We start from the raw sequence: 18,132 nt of genomic DNA, 5'->3' as shown, positions 1-18,132 counted from the left end.
TGTCAAAAGGCAGAGATTTACAGAAGAGATTTTTTTTAAATCCGCCATAAAATAAATAAATAAATACATACATACATACATACATACATACATAAATCCACCACGATCCAACTATATGTTGTCTACAAGAGATTCACTTTAGGTCCAAAGATACAAATAAGTTCAAAATAAAAGAATGAGGGAAAGAAGTTCCACACACATAGTAACAAAAAGAGAGCTTGGTGGGTATACCAACATTAGACAAAATAGACTTTAAGTCAACAATTGTTACAAGAGACAAAGAAGGACATAATATATTGGCAAAAGAGTCAGTACACCAAGAAGATATAGCAATTACAAACATATATGTACTTAATAATATAACACCAAAATATATGAGGCAAACATTGACACAATTAAAGGGAGAAATAAATAGTTCTACAATAATAATTGGAGACCTCAATACTCTACTATCAATAATGGATAGAAGAAGTAGGCATGAAATCAGTAGGGAAACAGAAGACCTGAACAACACTATAGATAACTAGTCCTGGGACTTCCCTGGTGGCGCAGTGGTTAAGAACCGCCTGCCAACGTAGGGGACACGGGTTCGATCCCTGGTCCGGGAAGATCCCACATGCCACGGAACAACAAAGCCCATGTGCCACAACTACAGAGCCTGTGCTCTAGAGCCTGCAAGCCACAACTACTGAGCCCACCTGCCACAACTACTGAAGCCCACGTGCCTAGAGCCTGTGCTCCACAACAAGAGAAGCCACCACAATGAGAAGCCTGCACAACACAACTAAGAGTAGGCCCAGCCCGCTGCAACTAGAGAAAGCCTGCACGCAGCAACAAAGACCCAAAATGCAGCCAAAAATAATAAAATTTAAAAAAATAATAACTAGTCCTAACAGACGTATACAAAATATTCCATCCTACAATAGTAGAATACATTCTTCTCAAGTGCACATGAAATAGTCTCCAGATAGATGACATGTTAGGCCACAAAACAAGTCTCAATAAATTAAGAAAAGACTGAAATTATACAAAGCATCTTTTCCAATCACAAAGGAATGAAGCTAGAAATGAAAAACAGAAAAAAAAACTGGAAAATTCACAAATACGTGTAAATGGAACAACATACCCTTAAACAACCAGTGGGTCAAATGAGAACTCACAAGCGAGATAAAAAAATATTTTAAGACAAATACAAATTAAAATACAACCTATCAGAACTTACAGATGCAGTGAAAGCAGTGATCACATCAGTGAAGAGACCTTGGAAAGAAATGAGGTCAAAACCCTTCTCAAATATAAACAAGCAGCATTTATAATGTTCCTCCACTATATCACAGAGAAGCACATTCTCAACTGCCCTTTCATGTTGTCATTACAACTACTGCATGAGGTAGTACTATCCCCACTCTACAGAGGAGGAAACTGAGGTTCAGATGGTTTGAGTAGCTTATCCAAGACCCACCCACAGAGTGGTAAATCACAGAGCCAGACTTCAACCCTGTCCTGTGCCTTGTTCATTCCCTGCATCCACTGCCTCTCCACAGCATCTGATGGCAGGTGTTCAGGTGTTCACCAGACCCTGCTTCAGGCTTCTGTTTGCCACACTCTCTGAGCTGCATTCTCTGCGGGAAAAGGATGAAACCTGTAGGCTTTTTAGTCCAAAGACCTATACAAATCAGCCCTTTCACCAAGGGACCAACTAGCCTTTTTGAGTATTCACAGGGGTGGAAAGTCTCAATCCTGAGAGATGATAAAGCTTGGGAGTTATGAGCCAGTGTCCCTGGAATAAGACAAATGTGGCTCCTGAGCCCAGTTCTGCCCTTTGCCAGCTCTGGTCTCAAGCCCAGGGTTGCAGAGTATGATTGTGCAGGCTTTGTCCAGCACAAGGCCACCAAGCCAAAGACAGCAGGAGAGGCTGGCACCCAACCTCTGATCTGCTTGCCAAGGCCTGGGCCCTACCGAGGCACTGTGCCCACCAGGGGAGGGGGTGTATCTTTGTAATTCACACAGAGGAACTGTAGGGGCCAGCGGCAGCCTGCCTGAGCAGCAACTTCACCTCCCCAAGCCTCATTTTCCTCAACTATAGAAAGGAGGAGATGATGGTCCCTACCTTGAAGAGTTCCTTGGAAGCTTGGCTGAGATCAATACACAGAAAAAGTCTTTACTCCGTGTCTGGCCGGAGTAAGTGGTCAATAAAAAGTGGTCACTTTTCTCTTTATTGGCACTATAATACCTCCTAGAGCAATCCATTCAGAGGAACTCCTTCAGAGCTCTTCTTTGTGTCACCTTTAAATCTGCTTCCTTGCAGTTTGCATTCAATGGCACTGTCAGTCAACAATGAATAAAATTAAACCTTTGCCCAAAAACAAACCTTGAGAGGATCCTCAGGGGACTCAAGAGTTCTCTCCTCCTGCATAAAGCTTCCCCATTTCTTCATTCCCTCCACACTTGGCCTCAATTCAAATCCTGTCCCCACAAAGGCTGCTAGCATTTGGACCCACTCCAGCTTGCAGATGCCCTAATTCTGCAGACTCTCCACTCCCTGATCCCTCCAGCTCCAGAGGTCTGGCTGAGGACATGCCTGCCAAGGAGTTGGGCAGGGCCACAGAGGCATCTGAAGGTTTCTAACAGAAGAAAACCATCCATGACATGTGTTTGCCTCTGGAGCATCAGCAAATTAGTTTCGTCCATCAGGTATTTAAAGGGCAGGGCAAGACTCTATTTTGTTCCCAGACTATATCCTTCCCATCTTTCCTGAGGAATCTCTTCCTCACCCTCTGCCCAGCTCTGTCAGGTGAGAAGGTACCAACCCATTGGCTTAAGAAGATATCTCGGACAGATCTTGAAACTTCATATTCAACATGGAGGTCTGTGTTCATTCCAAAGACTCACATCATACGAAAATGAAAGTAACTGACACTGCCCTTTAATTTATAAATGTATTTCTGCCTTTGCATGAAGACCTCTGTTCTCAAGGCTCCATTTGGGGAAAAGCAGACATTACTGACAAAGGAAGTGGCTTTGCATACCGGTACCCAATTCTGTTAAGTTTTCTAAATGACTAACAGGAAACTTTGAACCAGAATGCCACTCTTCGCTAAAGTTTGATTGCTTATCTATGAATCTCTCCTGAGTTGTTTCTGACCAGTGTCAGAACAGTTCATCTTCTTCCCCATTCCCTGCAGGCCTAACTACCCTTGAGTTCTGAGTGAGTGATGGAAAGGCCGGAAAACATAAGGAAGGTATAGGAATAAGTAATAAGTAAAAATCACTGAAATCACAGCCTGCCCCACACTGGCCATGCCCATCATGGAAGATAAACAAGTGGTGAAAGGATTCCCACAGATACCCATTCCAGTCTCCCCTTTCATACGAGGTCTCCGTGCCTTGGAGAACACTGGTACATCCCAGTGAGGGATTTGACCTCTCCTTGTATCAAAATACTATACTTAGGAGCCAAGGCAGCAGCTAGTCGCTGATAAGCCTAACCAGACCAAAATACTTATGACCAAAGACCAAGGGGGTGCTTCAAGTACCAGGGCCGTCTGAGGTCACTGAACCCAGTGAGGACTCTAATGTTGGAAATCCTAGAGTGTCAAGCCAGTGGGAGCTTTTGAGACAGGTGGGACTTCCAACAACCCTGGAAATCCAATCTACTGATTAGCCACCAACTTTACTTAAACGTATTGAAATGCCCTGCTCATCAGGAGCCCAAATCAAGAGAAATAAGGGAAAAGTGAACATACCATTGCTACAGCATGCAGCTCACAGAAACAAACAGGGTTGGGGTCTCTGTGCTTCGGGCAATGTTAGGAGATAAGTACAGTATTTCACTTGGATTTATACACGAGGAAACTGAGGCAGACAGAGAATAAACAACTTATTCTAATATCTCTAACTAATAAGGCAGTTATCCGGAAGTCTGGATTCTAACCACTTCATATACTGCTTGACGCCCCACAAATGGTAAACACACATACTGTGTACCAAGCACATGTTATTTTGCAACAGATATTCATTTGAGCACCTACTGTGCGCCAGATACTGAGTATATGGCAATAGTGATAAATAAGACAGACAAAATTCCTCACACTTTACTTGTACCAGCTCATTTAATCTTCACAGTAACACTCCAAGGTATTCCCCTCCACGTAACATATGAGAAACTTAAAGAGAGATTAAGGAACTTGCCCGTGGCCACACAGCTAGAAAGTGGTAGAAAGTGGAGTCAAACCCAGATTGGAGTCTAAAGTCCTTATTTCCCTGACTAATCCATTGCTGATGTCACGATTTACTGTGTGTGTATGAGTATATATGTATATGTGTATATGTGTGTGTGTGTGTGTATGTACTAGACTTGTTCATTTCCCATCTCCTTCAGCCTCAGCGAGGGTGGAGACTGAGTCTGCCTGTCGGCCACTGAATTCCCAGTGTTGAGAACAGCATCTGGCTCACAGTTGAAGTTCAATCAATATTTACTGAACTTTAAGAAATACTTGTTAAACTGAAGGAACACGAATATGAAGGGCAGGTATGTCTCTTCTTCTAAGTTTTTTCTTGCATCTCTTGAGATTACTTGCTGAGATGCTGAGCCAGCTGGGCTGCCAATTTTGATTGCAGCCATCAAGTGCCCTGTGACCCTTCAGGATGGATTCGTACCTCATCAGGGCCCCTGCCACTTGCTGATGTGTTTCAAAACAAAAGCTTCAGCAAACACCAAGTGTTAATAGAGTTTGTACAAGTAGCTACATAAGAGGAACACAAACAATATTGGAGAAAAAGAATGTAATTGCCTGAAGCTCACTTCTCTAGTCCCTGAACTGGGCTTTGGATGGTCTCCACTCCAGGGAGAAACAGAACTAGCCGGCGGGTCCACTTTGGATTCAAGTGAAACATATTCGTTGAAATATACAAGCAGTTTGCCTGGAGTCTCTGGACAAGGTGTTGACAGCTGCAGCACCAAGGCAACATCCTGACATTGCATCAGGGAGGGTGAATGCGATGACCCAGCAGAAGCTTCTGGCAGCGAGGTCAGAGCTCAAACCCGGTACAAGTCAGCTGTGGATGAGGCAGGAGAATCACAGCCAGAGGGAACCAAGGGGGAGGAGGTGTTCCTCCCCTGACCAGGAGAGGACAAGAATTACAACCTCTACGGAACACTTTCTATGTATCAGACACTTCTCCAATGATTTTACCTACAGTCACCTATTCAATCCCAGCACCTGTTTAATCTTGTGGTGGGTAAAATTATGGTCAATTCTGTTTTACAGATGAGCAAACTGAGGTAGTGTGAGATGAAGTGAGCAGCCCAGGGCGACGCAGCTAGGAAGGTGGCGAGCCAGGATTTTGCCCCAGGCAGGCTGGCTCCAGGACATACACCCTCAACCATTACACCACACTGCCTCTCACTAGTGGATGTGTATTTAGCACCTGCTCCCTGCCAGGTGCTTTAGGACCCCTACTGGATCCTCCTGAAAACCTTACAGGTTGCCATAGGTGAGCCAAGGTGACATTCCCAGCCAACAAGAAGGAAGTTGAGATTCCCATGAGTTCTCTAAAACAGTGATTCTCAACTGGGAACAGTTTCGCCCCCAAGGGAACATCTGTCAATGTCTGGACACATTTTTGGTTGTCACAAACCTGGGGGTGGGGGAGGCAGGGACGGGGAGTGGAGGAGCTCCTAGCGTCTAGCTGGGGAAGTCAGGGACACTGCTAAATGTCCTACAGAGCACAGGATAGCCCCATAACAAGAACCATCTGGCCCCACGTGTCAACAGTGTCAAGGTTGATGAGTCCTGCTAAAACATCATGCTGGGATTCACCCTCTCCTTCCCAGTGCTGCCAGTATAGGCACACGCACACAAACACTCACGCACACACTGTCTCACACTCTTCTACGTTCACACACTCACATGCTAGAATTGGAAGACAGGCTTTATGATGAAACCAAGGGCTGATTTCTCAGCCCCCAACCTCCAATGCAGGCAGCATATGGAAGGTTAGAAAGAAAGGTAGAGTGAGAGAGGATGGCTCCTGCTCCCCTGGAGCTTTGGGGAAATCTAGTTCAAGAGACAAAATGAACACACAAGAAACAAGAGGCTGCCTTTTTTTTAAAAAGAAAGGGCTAAGCTGTGGGGCACGGCAGCTGTGGGCTCTCAGAGAAGAGAGATCAAGAGAGGCCCCATCAAAGAATTGAGACTAGAGAGAGAGGAAGGGGCAGAGGGAGGGCAAGGAGAAGAACTGGGGTAAGAGCGCTGGGGAGGTTGGTGGGGAAGGAAATACCACAAGGGCAAGAAGGGAGGGGAAATCAGCTTGACGGGTGCACAGTCGCAGTGAGTCCTAAGGTGAGAACCATGGGGCTTGGTGCGGTGGCCAACTACAGGGGTCCAGGTGTTTGGAGCAGAATTCAAGAACACCCCAGTTATTGTTGTGCTCTCTCTTAGGACTTAGCCTGCTGACAGGGAAGGGGGTAAGGGTGAGGAGATGAAGGCAAGATGGGGCAACTCACCTGAATCTTACGAGGCTACCAGAAAGTGTAAAACCTCCAACCTCTCTCCCCTCTCCATCCCCCACCTTCTGCCCACTCATTCACCCACCCATCCATCCGATCAACAACTCCTAAGTGAGCATCTGCTCTGTGCTAGGCACTCTGTGTGGGAGAAGAAGAAACACAGTATTGCGGTCATGGTGTTTACATTCTATGGAGGAGCCAGAGAATTCTACACAAGGCTACAATGAAATACGATGGGGGTGACAGCAGGGGCCATAGTGACCTGAAGTAAGGGGTGCACCCATCCCCAACCTGAGAAATGGGGACATTAGTACTAATAACAGTGTTCTTTCCTGCCTCAAACAAAAAGAAGGAGAGGTTACTACTGGCTCATAAGCTTCCTGAGAGCAGAGACTGTGTTTTTCAGCTCTGGGCCCCAGTACTCAGCTCAGGACCATAACTTAGCATGGGTTCACTGAACTTAATTGATCTGAATAGACTATAAAAATAGTTTTCTTAATCTCGGCCACTCCCAGATCTAAGGATTCACACCCTGGGCAGAACACCTTGGCTGTACCTATTATATCTAGTTACTGAGTACATTTTAGCAGGGTCCTTAACTGGCTTCCATGAATGGGCCATAATGAAACTGTAATGCAAAACTGCACATGTGCATGTTTTTGTAGGAATAGTGTTTGGATTCCCAAGGGTCCTGCGTTACAATAACGATGATCTTTTCTGCTAGTACCTTCTGTGGTACTAGCAGAAACCTACCATGTTTCTGCTAGTACCACAGAGCCAGATGGAATCAAATTCGACCCCCAACAGAGCTCTGCCGTCAGACAATAAGCCATCCAGTGGGGGAGACAACCTGCAGTCACATAACTAAAAGACAAGGTGAAAAATGAAGATTTTGATAAAGCAGAAGACATTTCTTCCAGGGATGAGATGTAAGAAAAGCACTGGAAAAAGGCTGCATTTCAGCAAGAGCTTAAATCTCTCTGCTCTTCAGTTTCCTCATCTCTGAAATGAAGATAAAAGTACCCATCTCTCAGGGTGGCCGTGAGGGTTAAATGTGGTACCACAAGTGCTTTATAAATGGACTGGACTGAAAAAAGTTGAGGCAATGTTATTATTTATGACAATGTTGATGACAACTTAGATCAGGGGACTAACTAAGGAAGTCCCGTAGGTAGTTCCATTCTCCCAGCTGCTCAGACCAAAACCATGGTGTCACCCTTAACTACTTCCTTTTATACCCATGTCCAATCCATGAGGAAAATCCTGTTTGCCACCTACAGTACACACAGCTAAGCACATCTCACCTCCTCCACTGCTTCATCCTTGGGGGGGTCCCCCACCATTTCTTGCCTGGTTATTGTAGTGACTGCCATACTGGCCTCCCTGCTTCCACCTTTAATTCCCCTCTATCTACTAACCATAAAACTTCTAGAATAATTCTTTTAAAATAAGACAGAACAGTGGTTGCCAAGGGGGAGGGGGCAGGGGAGGGATGGATTGGGAGTTTGGGGTTAGTAGATGCAAACCATTATGTATAGAACAGATAAACAACAAGGTCCTACTGTATAGCACAGGGAACTTCATTCAATACCCAGGGATAAACCATAATGGAAAAGAATATACATATGTGTGTGTGTGTGTATAATTGAGTCACTTTGCTGTACAGCAGAAATTAACACAACATTGTAAATCAACTATACTTCAGTTAAAAACCAAATTAAAAAAAAAATAAGACAGAACATTCTGCAATTCTTCTCAAACCCTACAGTGCCCCACCCGCTTCCATTCAGAGTAAAAGCCAAAGTCCTTATAACATGTACCAGGCACTACTCAATACAACCTCTCTTCAGAGAACTCATTTCCTACAGTTCTGCCCCTGGGTTACTCCACTCCATTCACAGTGGCCTCCCACACATCAGAGAGGCTCCCTCCTCAGGACATTTGCATTGGCTGTTTATTCTTCCTGGAACACGTTTTCCTGAGACAACGACCTTGTCGCCACCGCCAGTGAGGCAAGCAGCAAAATCCCCCTTCCCGGGCAAATCCTCAGGGTCCGGCTGGCACAAGGTGTGCCCCTTTGCGGCAGCAGTCGTGGGCTCTTGGGACCTGACATTGCTAGCACTTAATCCACCCCAACAAATGCCTGCTCAGCACTGTCTCTGGTCAGACCCTGTGCTGGATGCTGAGGCATCTCTGCAAGTCACATGGCCCACCTAGGTCCCCTTCACCATCCTGGTTTAGGATTTGACCCAAGGGATCATGTGTTGTCAGGGGAACACTGAGTGCCCTGGGGCAATGTCTGGAGAGGGGTCTGGAAAAGTGCCCACATTGCCAGTCACATCCCCCTCCTGCACTGCTTTAAATCAGTGCAGAAGCTGACAGTGTCCTAGTGGGGTCAGAAAGACAAGGGATGGATGGCTTTTTCCAAGGAGAACTAAAAACCAAGTAAGACTTAAGATGTTGACAAACTCAGCCTGACTGTTGTTCACCTCACGCGAATTAAAGAAAGTGGAATGAAAGGAGAGAGTGCCTATTAAAGGGAACATCTGCAGTGCGTGCACACAGATTCCTCTGGAGTCGGGTGGCAATAAGCACTAGCATTCACCATTTGCAGAACATATGCTGCAAAACTCAGACTGTGGCACCCGTGTGCAATTGAATATTAAAGGCCTGTAAGCTTAAAACAAAAAAAAGAAGCCCAAAGGTCCAGAAGTTAGCAGAATATTATGGTGACTACACTGTCTGTCTCAAAATATAGCAGCAATATAAGGATGCTGAACTCAAGAGGAAGCAGAGCTTAGCAAACACAGTCTGTCAAGGCTCATTCAAACTCAAACATTATGGTTGTGGGCAAGATGGCCACTAACTAATGTAGTTCCCATAAACCTAGGGATTAGGACAATCTACTTAAATGAACTCAAACAGTCAGCCTAGCAGGCACTCCTAAACAATCCCAAGTTGCATCCGAAAGCAGGCAGCCCAGGCACCTAAGAACTGGCGGTAGGAAGGAATGAGATTTCCAATCCGTGTGTTTTTGTTGCACCAGACTTATTTCTGGGGACCAGTCCAAAGATACAATTGGCCTCCATAGCCAAGATACACGTACTAAGATCCCTCTAAGCATTTCCTTTGCAATTTTTTCCCCCATTGCTCCTCAGAGGCCTTCTGAGACCATCCTATTTAAGATTCCTTCCCTCCAATACTCTCATTCATGAGACAAACTCTTTTATTACAGGAGCACATATCACGATTTGTCGTGATATGCCTATTGATTTTTCCACAAGGTTCTTTTTGTCTTCCCCACTAGACTGTAAGCTCCAAAAGGGTAGGAACCATATTGGCCAAATTCTAGTAATCTTACCGTCTAGCGCAGTGCCCAGCACATAGGAAATGCCCAATAAATATTTAAGAAATAAATGAAGCATGAATGAGTGCATGAGTGAACAAGCTGGTGAGTAAATGATGGTCTCTGTCTCTCCTCCTTAGCTATTAACTCTGGCAACAAGAGCAGTATAAGTGGTCCCTCTGTAGCAGAGTTCTGCCCTGGGTGTGTTTGGGATGCACGTTTGACTCATGCCTCCTACTCCAAGAATCTGTCCCCATCCACGACTCCTGCGATCCTCATGACCCCACCCCATAACCACAGCGTATTGGAAAAGGCAGCACCCTGCTCAGAGTGGGGCCCATTCTTAGCGTGGTGATGACCTCTGACCTGGGGGGCCTTTATTGAAAAGGTGAGTCAGTCCACTCAGATCTTCTCAGGACTTTGAACAAATAAACACAGAGAGAGGATTCAGAGGGTGCTGGCACTGTAAAGTCATGCCAGGTTGAGGCAGGTGGCATGCTGGTGGTGTCAGAACCCTGTGGTGTTCTCAGAATATGAAAGTTATGAAGAGGAGAAGAGGAAGGAGAACAGCGCTCATAAGTTTAGAGCAGCTGGGAAGCCATGAGAAGACAGGCAGAGTTTTCCGGTCTCCTCAGACCAGGCCTTTCCAGAGGACTGCTGCTCATGTTTCCTGGATTTCTGTTTGATGTCCCTTGATGCTTAAAACACACCACTTCCCTTCTCACATACAGCCACACACCACATACCTTTTAACTGAACTACTTTAAGTGGATTTTGTTCCTTGTAATAAGAGTCTGTGCTGCAAGGGACTCAATCACCCATTGTGCACTCCAAATCTGTCCATCTCAGTATGGACCAGATCTGTCCAGGAAACAGCATCACCTGCATCCCTGGACCAGAGAGAGGTCTCGAACTCATCCATGTTCCCCAATCAAGATGTGAAACAGACCCCTTCTCAACTTTTGCAGAGCCTGTTATGATTTGAATTGTGCCCCACCCCACAAAACAAAAGATATGCTATATTCCTAACTCCCAGCACCTCGGAATGCAGCCTTATTTGGAGATAGTCTTTTCAGAGGTAATAAAGTTCACATGAGGTCATTAGGGTGGGCCCTCACCCAACATGACTGGTGTTCTTATTAAAACGGAAAATTTGGAAAGAGACACACACACAGGAAGAACGCCACGTGAAGACAGAGGCAGAGACGGGGGGTGATACTTCTACTAAACCATGGGACACCAAAGATTGCCAGCCAGCAAGCCACTCGAAGCTAGGGGAGAGACACGGGACAGATTAGATTGTCCCTCAGCCCTCCGAAGGAACCAAGCGATAACTCCCCAGCACCACACATAGATACACAACCATAACTCGAGATGATCTGTACGGAGAAGAGGTTTCTGAGCATAACTGAAGCCCCTACACAAATCTACCCAGCGGGCCCAGCTTCAGGGTAAATAAACCTTTCTTCTGCATTCACGCTCTGAGGACCCCTGCCTTGAAGGCTTCTTCTACAATCCCTAAATATCATACCACAGACCACAGGTCAACTGTTAGGAACCCAGCAGTCACCCTCCCTACTGCTCCAAATTCACATGTTGAAGCTCCACATTTGGATCAGGTCTGTAAGGATGGGATTAAGTTAAAACGAAGCCGTCAGGGTGGGGCCCTAATCCAACTGGACTTGTGTCCTTCTAAGAAGAGGAGAAGACACAGGGGGTGAGCATGCACAGAGAGAAGACCATATGAGGACATATGAGGACAAAGCAAGGAGAAGGCAGGTGTCTGCAGGCCTAGGAGGCCTCAGGAGATATCAACTTACTAGCACCTTGGACTCGGAACTCCAGCCTCCAGAACTGTGAGAAAATAACTTCTGTTACTTAAGCCACCTGGTCTCTGGTATTTTGTTACGGCTGCCTGAGAAAACTAAAATATCATCCCTAATATCCTATTCCCTTCCTTCCTCAGGAATGCACACTGGATATTGAGCTGGGTGCATGGCTGCTTACATTGCAGACTACACTTCCAGGTTCCACTGCAGCTAGGTTCAGTCATGTGATTAGGTTTTAAGCCAAAAGGATACAAGAGGAAGTGTCCAGTGGGCCTTCAAGTAAGTGTCCTTAATGAGCAGTGTCATGCCCTTCTTGTTCCCTTCATCCTTCTTGCTGGCTGGAAAGTGGAGCTGACAATAGAGGCTTAAGCAGCCAGTTTGGTTCAAAAGGCAGAAGCCTCGTGCCAAGGAAGCCATGCAGGAGACAGAAAGAGCCACGCTACTGCCTCTTCAGGGACCATTTCTGGGCTTTCTACATGAGAGGCAAATAAGCTTCTAGTTTGGTTAAGCCACTACTTTGGGCGTTTTCTGTCACCTGTAGTCATACTTATCCCTGATACTGTTACTTGCTCTTTCTTTTCTCCCTTTTCTGTCTTCCATTGTCTCCTCCAAGGATAAAGCTCTGACCAATGACAAGAGTCTCAGGCAGAGAGGATTAAGATAGTAAAAGCCAAAGGGAAATGTTAATTATAAGGGGACTCCTGCGGGATTAACTAATGAGGCAGTCAGTAGATAGGTAAACTGTCACCCACTGCTGTTCCACTCTATGTCTAACCCCTGCCCCCCTCCCAAGTGATTAAATTATCTTCTTACAGGTGACACACCTGCTCAAAAACTCCACTGCTCACAAAATGAAGTCCAAACTTATAAGCTTGGTACTCAAAGCCCTTCACAACCTGACCATAATCTACCTCTCCAACTATTTTTTATTTCTACAAACATCCACTAAAACCAAAGCAGACTATTTATTGACCCAAAAGCCACACCCATTCCAACCTCCTGCCTTTGTCTATGATGTTTCTCCTCCCAGATTCCCTCCTAGTGTTGTGCAAAGGGTCTGGTGTCTGAAGACAACTGAATTTAAGGCCCAGCCCAAGTACTTCCAAGTTATGTGAACTCTGGAACTCTTCGTCTGTAAAATGAGAATAATAATATGCTGCCTCACATAGATGTTCTGAAGCCAGACAAAGATACTGCATGAGAATGGGTCTTGTAAACCATAAATTACTACACTTATTCTGATAAGGCGTGACTTTCCTGAACCTGGCATTAGGGCGCATTACCTGTCTCTCTTGGCTCTGCACCTATTAGGTACGCCCCTTGACCTCAGTCGCTAACTTTCATTGACCAGTCTCATTACTAATGCTTTTCATTACACAATGATCTCATGAAATCCATATTATCATTATTACTCCTACATAAAGTAGGAGTAATGAGGAAAGATGAGGAAACAGGACCAAATTTGAACTCACAGCCCAAGCTTCTAACCTTACCTGTATCTCCTCGAGGGCAGAGGCTGCGTCTTTTCTTCACAGCTACACTGTCTTGTCTGTGGGAACTCTTACCCACCTCTACCCAAGGGTCCTCTCTGAACTCTAGTGGATCACATTTTAAAGCTCCATCCCTGGCCAGGGATCTACACGAGGCTCACCCTGGCTGCCCACCAGACAGTAAGATGAGAAAGAAGCCAAGCGGTTCCGGTGATGAAGCTGTCCCCAGAAAAGCCAGCCCCCCAGACAAACAGACACCAGCAGCCCTTGTCAGCTAGGCCAGAGGAAGAGGAAACCAAATGGCAAAGCAAAGCTCAGGTTTTCCTGTGTTAGGCTGGCTGGGACTCTGGAGATGTTCCAAGGACCCCCTAATCCTTACACGGCTCTAGCTCTCCGTTTTCCTCCAAGCCCCCATACTCATTATCTCAGATACTCTTCTAAAAGAACGTCTTGAAAGACAAAAGTATTAATACCTAGACTTACAGTGAGGAAACTAGAGCACAGACCTGCCTGCAAAAATGATAGTGTCAGAACTAGAACCCAGACTCCTTATCTCAGGCCACGGTTCTTTCTGCTGGGTGACTCCAGTCCCCTGTCTCATCATAACCTAAGCCTTGCCCTTCCCTTCCATCTACCTGGAGTCTACAGAGGAGGGTTGGAGATTACCTTCCTAACCTCTGACATTCATCTGCAGAGAAAAAGAGATCCTTTGATAAGTAGACACCTTCCAAGTGCTCTATGGCCCCCTAAAGGGTCATACACCTTCTGACTCCCAGCCCCAAACAGAATTTTCACAGGTAGGTGTGAAAACTCTCAGTTATACCATCAGAAGAATCCCCTGGGCCTAGAGCCTAACAGAGTTCCTAGTCTCTGAGCACATAGGTAGGATTTCCTCAGCAAAGGAGGGTGAAAACCTTACTTCATTCAGTAGCCCCCTCCCATCCTGCGATGTCATGTCCTGAACTGGGCTCCTAAGCAGAGAATAAAGGCTAAAAACAATAACTAATAACATGTAGTGAGGATTTGTATGACTGTCATTCCAGGCACTTTATATGGATTATTATCATTGAGTCCTCCCACAACCCTGGGGAGCAGGTGCTGTTATTACTTCCAATACACAGACAAGGAAACTGAGGCCTGGAGAGAGTAAGTAACTTGTCTAGCTCACAAGGCTGGGAAGCACTGGAAGCTGGAATCCAAGAGCAGGCACCAGAGCCCATGAGCTTCACACCATAGCACAGGGCCTACACAGCAGGAACACACTACAGCCCTTCGACCAGAGGGTGGGACTCTTCCGCCACACTCAACTGCCCCCATTAACTGCCCTCGTCATCCTGGACCACCAATACCATCCCTGTCTGCCACCCAGGCGCCTTTGCTCTTCTGTCCGCCCAGCCTCCCTCCACACTGGCTTCAGCACAAATCTCATGTCCCTCCCCTGCTCAGAAGCCCTCTATGGTTCCCAATTGCCTAGATGGAAAAAGTCTCAACTTCTTAGCCTGGCATTCAGAGCCTTCCAAAATGTGGCTCCAACTTACTTTGAGCATCACCATTCCCTTCAATGCACCCTCCCCTCAAGGCGAAAGGAGCTACCACTCTTCTTTGCTGGATGTGCTCTTTTTTCCCTGGATGGTCCCTTAGTGTCCAGCTTTCATCTCCTAGACCACATTGGTCCCTCCACCTATAATGGTCTGCTCCATTTCTCAGTCCCCATCTTCACCTGAGCGGTGTTTCAGCCTGGAAGGGCCAGAGTTAGAGAAGCTTTAAAGTTCAAAAGTTACTGAGTCTAGTTCAATATAGGTGGAGAAACTGAGAAACGGAGCCTCCTTCAGGGTATGGAATATTATTTGCTCTTTGGATAGGGACCATTCATCTTTAAACACTCCACAGTGCTTGGAGCCTAGTAAGTGAATGAATAAGTGTTGAGCCCTCCAGGACTGTGTTTCTCCAGCAGTGGCCTTGGGATTCCCTACATCATTCCCTACTCTTGGCCCTTGGATCTTCCAACATCTGACCTGTTCAACCCTTATCTCTGAGGGTGGTATCTGGTATCTGCCTGTGTAGCAAGCCACAGAGTGGTTTTTTAATTCACACTTATTTGAAAACCACAGTGAATCTATGGGGATTGCACCATGCGTGCCACTTAGTAGAAAGAGTCCTAGTACCTGAAGCCTCCCTTCCCCCAGCCACCACTTCCGGCCCTGAGCTTGAGGCAGAGGCCTCTGGGAGCTTAGATGGCTGGAGCTGATGAGGCTGGCTTCTTGGATATGCCCCTATAACCCGGTGGGAGCCCTTCTCCCCAGGGGCTCTCTGGGGCTGAGTGAAGGGTCTTGCCCTCCAGCCCTACGCCCCCAGCTTGCACAGCCCTCTGAATGCTCTGACAAATAAGGGTTATCTGACCCAGGAGGAACAGGCAGGGGAAGCGAGCAGATGGGTGTCGCTTTGGGCAGCGGGGGAGGGAGGCATGTTGGGCCAGGCCAGGCTCAGCCAAGGGAGAGAACGATGCTCCCTCCAAGAGGCCAAGTCTCCAGACGGGGCGAAGGAGTCCTTACACTGCCAGGAGCCTGACGCAGAGCCAGGTGCTAAAAGCTCTGCTGGAACCCGTCTAGGAAATGCATAAAGCCTTTGGAGAGAGGGTAGCCCTGTGGCGGCAGCAGGAGAGGGAGCGGGCTGGGCGTAGCCTGCTGGGCAGGGCACCCACCTTCATCTCCCCCCCCGCCTCCCTTTTCCTGCCCAGCTGGTACCACAGCAGGCTGAGGGAGCCACTGCACCCTCAAAGCTTGAGTCGGTGCCCTGAGCCCACGTCCGCGCCGCTGGCTCCCCAGCCTCTTCCTATGCGGTTCTTCGGCCACCTGCCCTTCTCCCTGCTGAGGACCCCATGCCCACACCTACCCACTCCGTGTCGCTCCTTGTCAGTTTTGCGCCAGGGGGCCATGGCTTGGCCGTGGGGCGTGGGGGCGGGGGGCGGCTGCAGGCACCTCGCGTCGTCCTGTGGGGAAGCAGCCAGGGGGTGGCTAGGCGTTCTGCCGGGCCCCACTTCCTTCCTCTTTTCAAACTCCCTCTCAGGGCCCGCCCTCCCTCCCCAGGGTGACCCGCCCCTCCTCCTCTTCCTCCCTCCCTTTGGGCAGGGGCACCGCAGAAGGCTAGGGGTTAGAAAGCCCCCACAAAGCTTAGGGGCCACCTCCAACTTGTCTCCTGCCCAGGCAAGCTGGCAGAGGCCAGGCAGATACCTGGTGTCACCCAGGCCATCGCCACAAGTGCAGGAAGTTCCCTGGTAACTGAGCCTAGTGATTAAACCGAGCTCCCTCCCACCTAGCAGGAGCTTAGCGTCAGATGTGGGTTCAAATCCAGACTCTGATGCTTTACAGCTATGCAACTAGGACAAATTACTTCATTTTTCTAAGCTTCAGTGTTTTTTTTCTGTAAAATGGGATACTGGTACCTACCTCATATGATTACTGCTAGAAGTAGAGAAGGCAAAACATGCAGCAGGTGACATCCAGGAGTTACTGTGATGACTACAGGAGATATTACATGCCGTAGTTAACATATGAGTTAAACATCCACCTGGAGGGGAGGTCATTTGGAGTTTTATCCTTTTGGTGCCACGACCCATTTGAAAATCTGATAAAAGCTCAGGAAACTCTCCTCTGAAAATATACAAGCACAGAATTTATCAACAATGCCGGGAAGTCAAGGGTGCTCTAATAGCCAGCAACAGTGGACCCTGGCAAATGAGTCCTAGAGTAAAGGCTAATGGAGACATTTCTCAGAAAATGCTCTGGGAATAGACTCTGTTGAGAAGCAAAAATATCTCTTTGAACCACAGTGATAAGACTGAATTAAAGTCTTCCTGAATTTTCTTTATTCATAACTCTCACAGCCCTTTTCTGATTTGCACTACAGAGTCAATAAGATAGATTAGGCAATACCACAGCTGACAGGCAGCTATGGCAAGCTATTAATTTCACTTTATCTAAAGTTATTTCCTTTTCAGTTGTCTAGCAGCACAAATTGGGTAGTATTTTTTATAGAGAGCGGTTGAATCAGTCAGAATTCCACCAGGGAAACGGAACCAGTAGGACATATATGTGTGTTCACTGACTGACTGATTGATTGATTGCACGGAATTGGCTTATGTAAGTGGAGCTGGCTAGGTAAGTCCGAAACGCATACGACGGGCCTCTAGGGAGTGCAGGCTGGAAACTCTCAGGCAGGAGCTGAAGCTGCTGTCCCCAGGTAGAATTTCTTCTTTTTTCAAGGAAAGTACAGTCAAGGACTTCTAACTGATTGGATCCCGCCTACTCAGATTGTTGAAGATAATCTCCTTCACTTAACATCAACTGGTTGTAGATGTTAATGACATCTATAAACTACTTCCACAACACCACCTAGACTGGTGTTTGGTTGAATAATTAGGGTCTATAGCCTCACCAAGTTGACTCATAAAACTAACCATCAGAGCAGTATTATAAACTGGACTAAACACCAAAGGTCGGCAAACTTTTCTGTAAAAGATCAGATAGTAAATATTGCAGTCTTTGCAGGCCAACAGCCAAAATCAAGGATATTATGTAGTTACTTATGTAACAGACAGAAAACAAGCTTCCACAATTTTTATTGATAAAATTCAAAATCTGACATTAATAATTGAGTATACTCTTTTGTGATACAGGTCTACTAATGAGAAAAATAAATTTGTGGGTTAGGTCCCATTTCACCCCATTAGAGTTCAAAGTTAGTGTTCTCTCTGATCAAAGTTGATGGCAACTGTTCATCTGTTAATGGTGATCTGTAACGACATTTTGCATTTCATCTTTGAAAATGGCTTTCCCCACAGGTGGTGTGTAGTAAAGAATTAATCTTGCCCCCAGAATGGCCAGGTATTTGCCCTCAGCTTTGGGAAGTGATCTCTTGGAATGTCATGGTTTGCCTGGGAAACTTGGGTCACACTGG

General features: G+C 46.6%; 1 protein-coding gene across 1 annotated transcript in view; it reads right to left on the bottom strand.

Annotated features, from left to right (window-relative positions):
• Positions 1-16,154, bottom strand: part of DOCK2 (dedicator of cytokinesis 2) — a 410,412-nt gene extending 394,258 nt beyond the window's left edge. Inside the window, exon 1 of the mRNA XM_060146542.1 lies at positions 16,069-16,154. Coding sequence (XP_060002525.1) covers positions 16,069-16,111 — 43 coding nt within the window. The 5' untranslated portion in view covers positions 16,112-16,154. The remainder of the gene's footprint in view (positions 1-16,068) is intronic.
• Between the last annotated feature and the right edge of the window lie 1,978 nt (positions 16,155-18,132).

This window comes from Lagenorhynchus albirostris, chromosome 3 (assembly GCF_949774975.1).
Source record: "Lagenorhynchus albirostris chromosome 3, mLagAlb1.1, whole genome shotgun sequence".
In the NCBI taxonomy this organism is placed as follows: domain Eukaryota; kingdom Metazoa; phylum Chordata; class Mammalia; order Artiodactyla; family Delphinidae; genus Lagenorhynchus; species Lagenorhynchus albirostris.
Note: the sequence above shows the minus strand (reverse complement) of the source record. Positions and strands in the feature narration are given on the sequence as shown.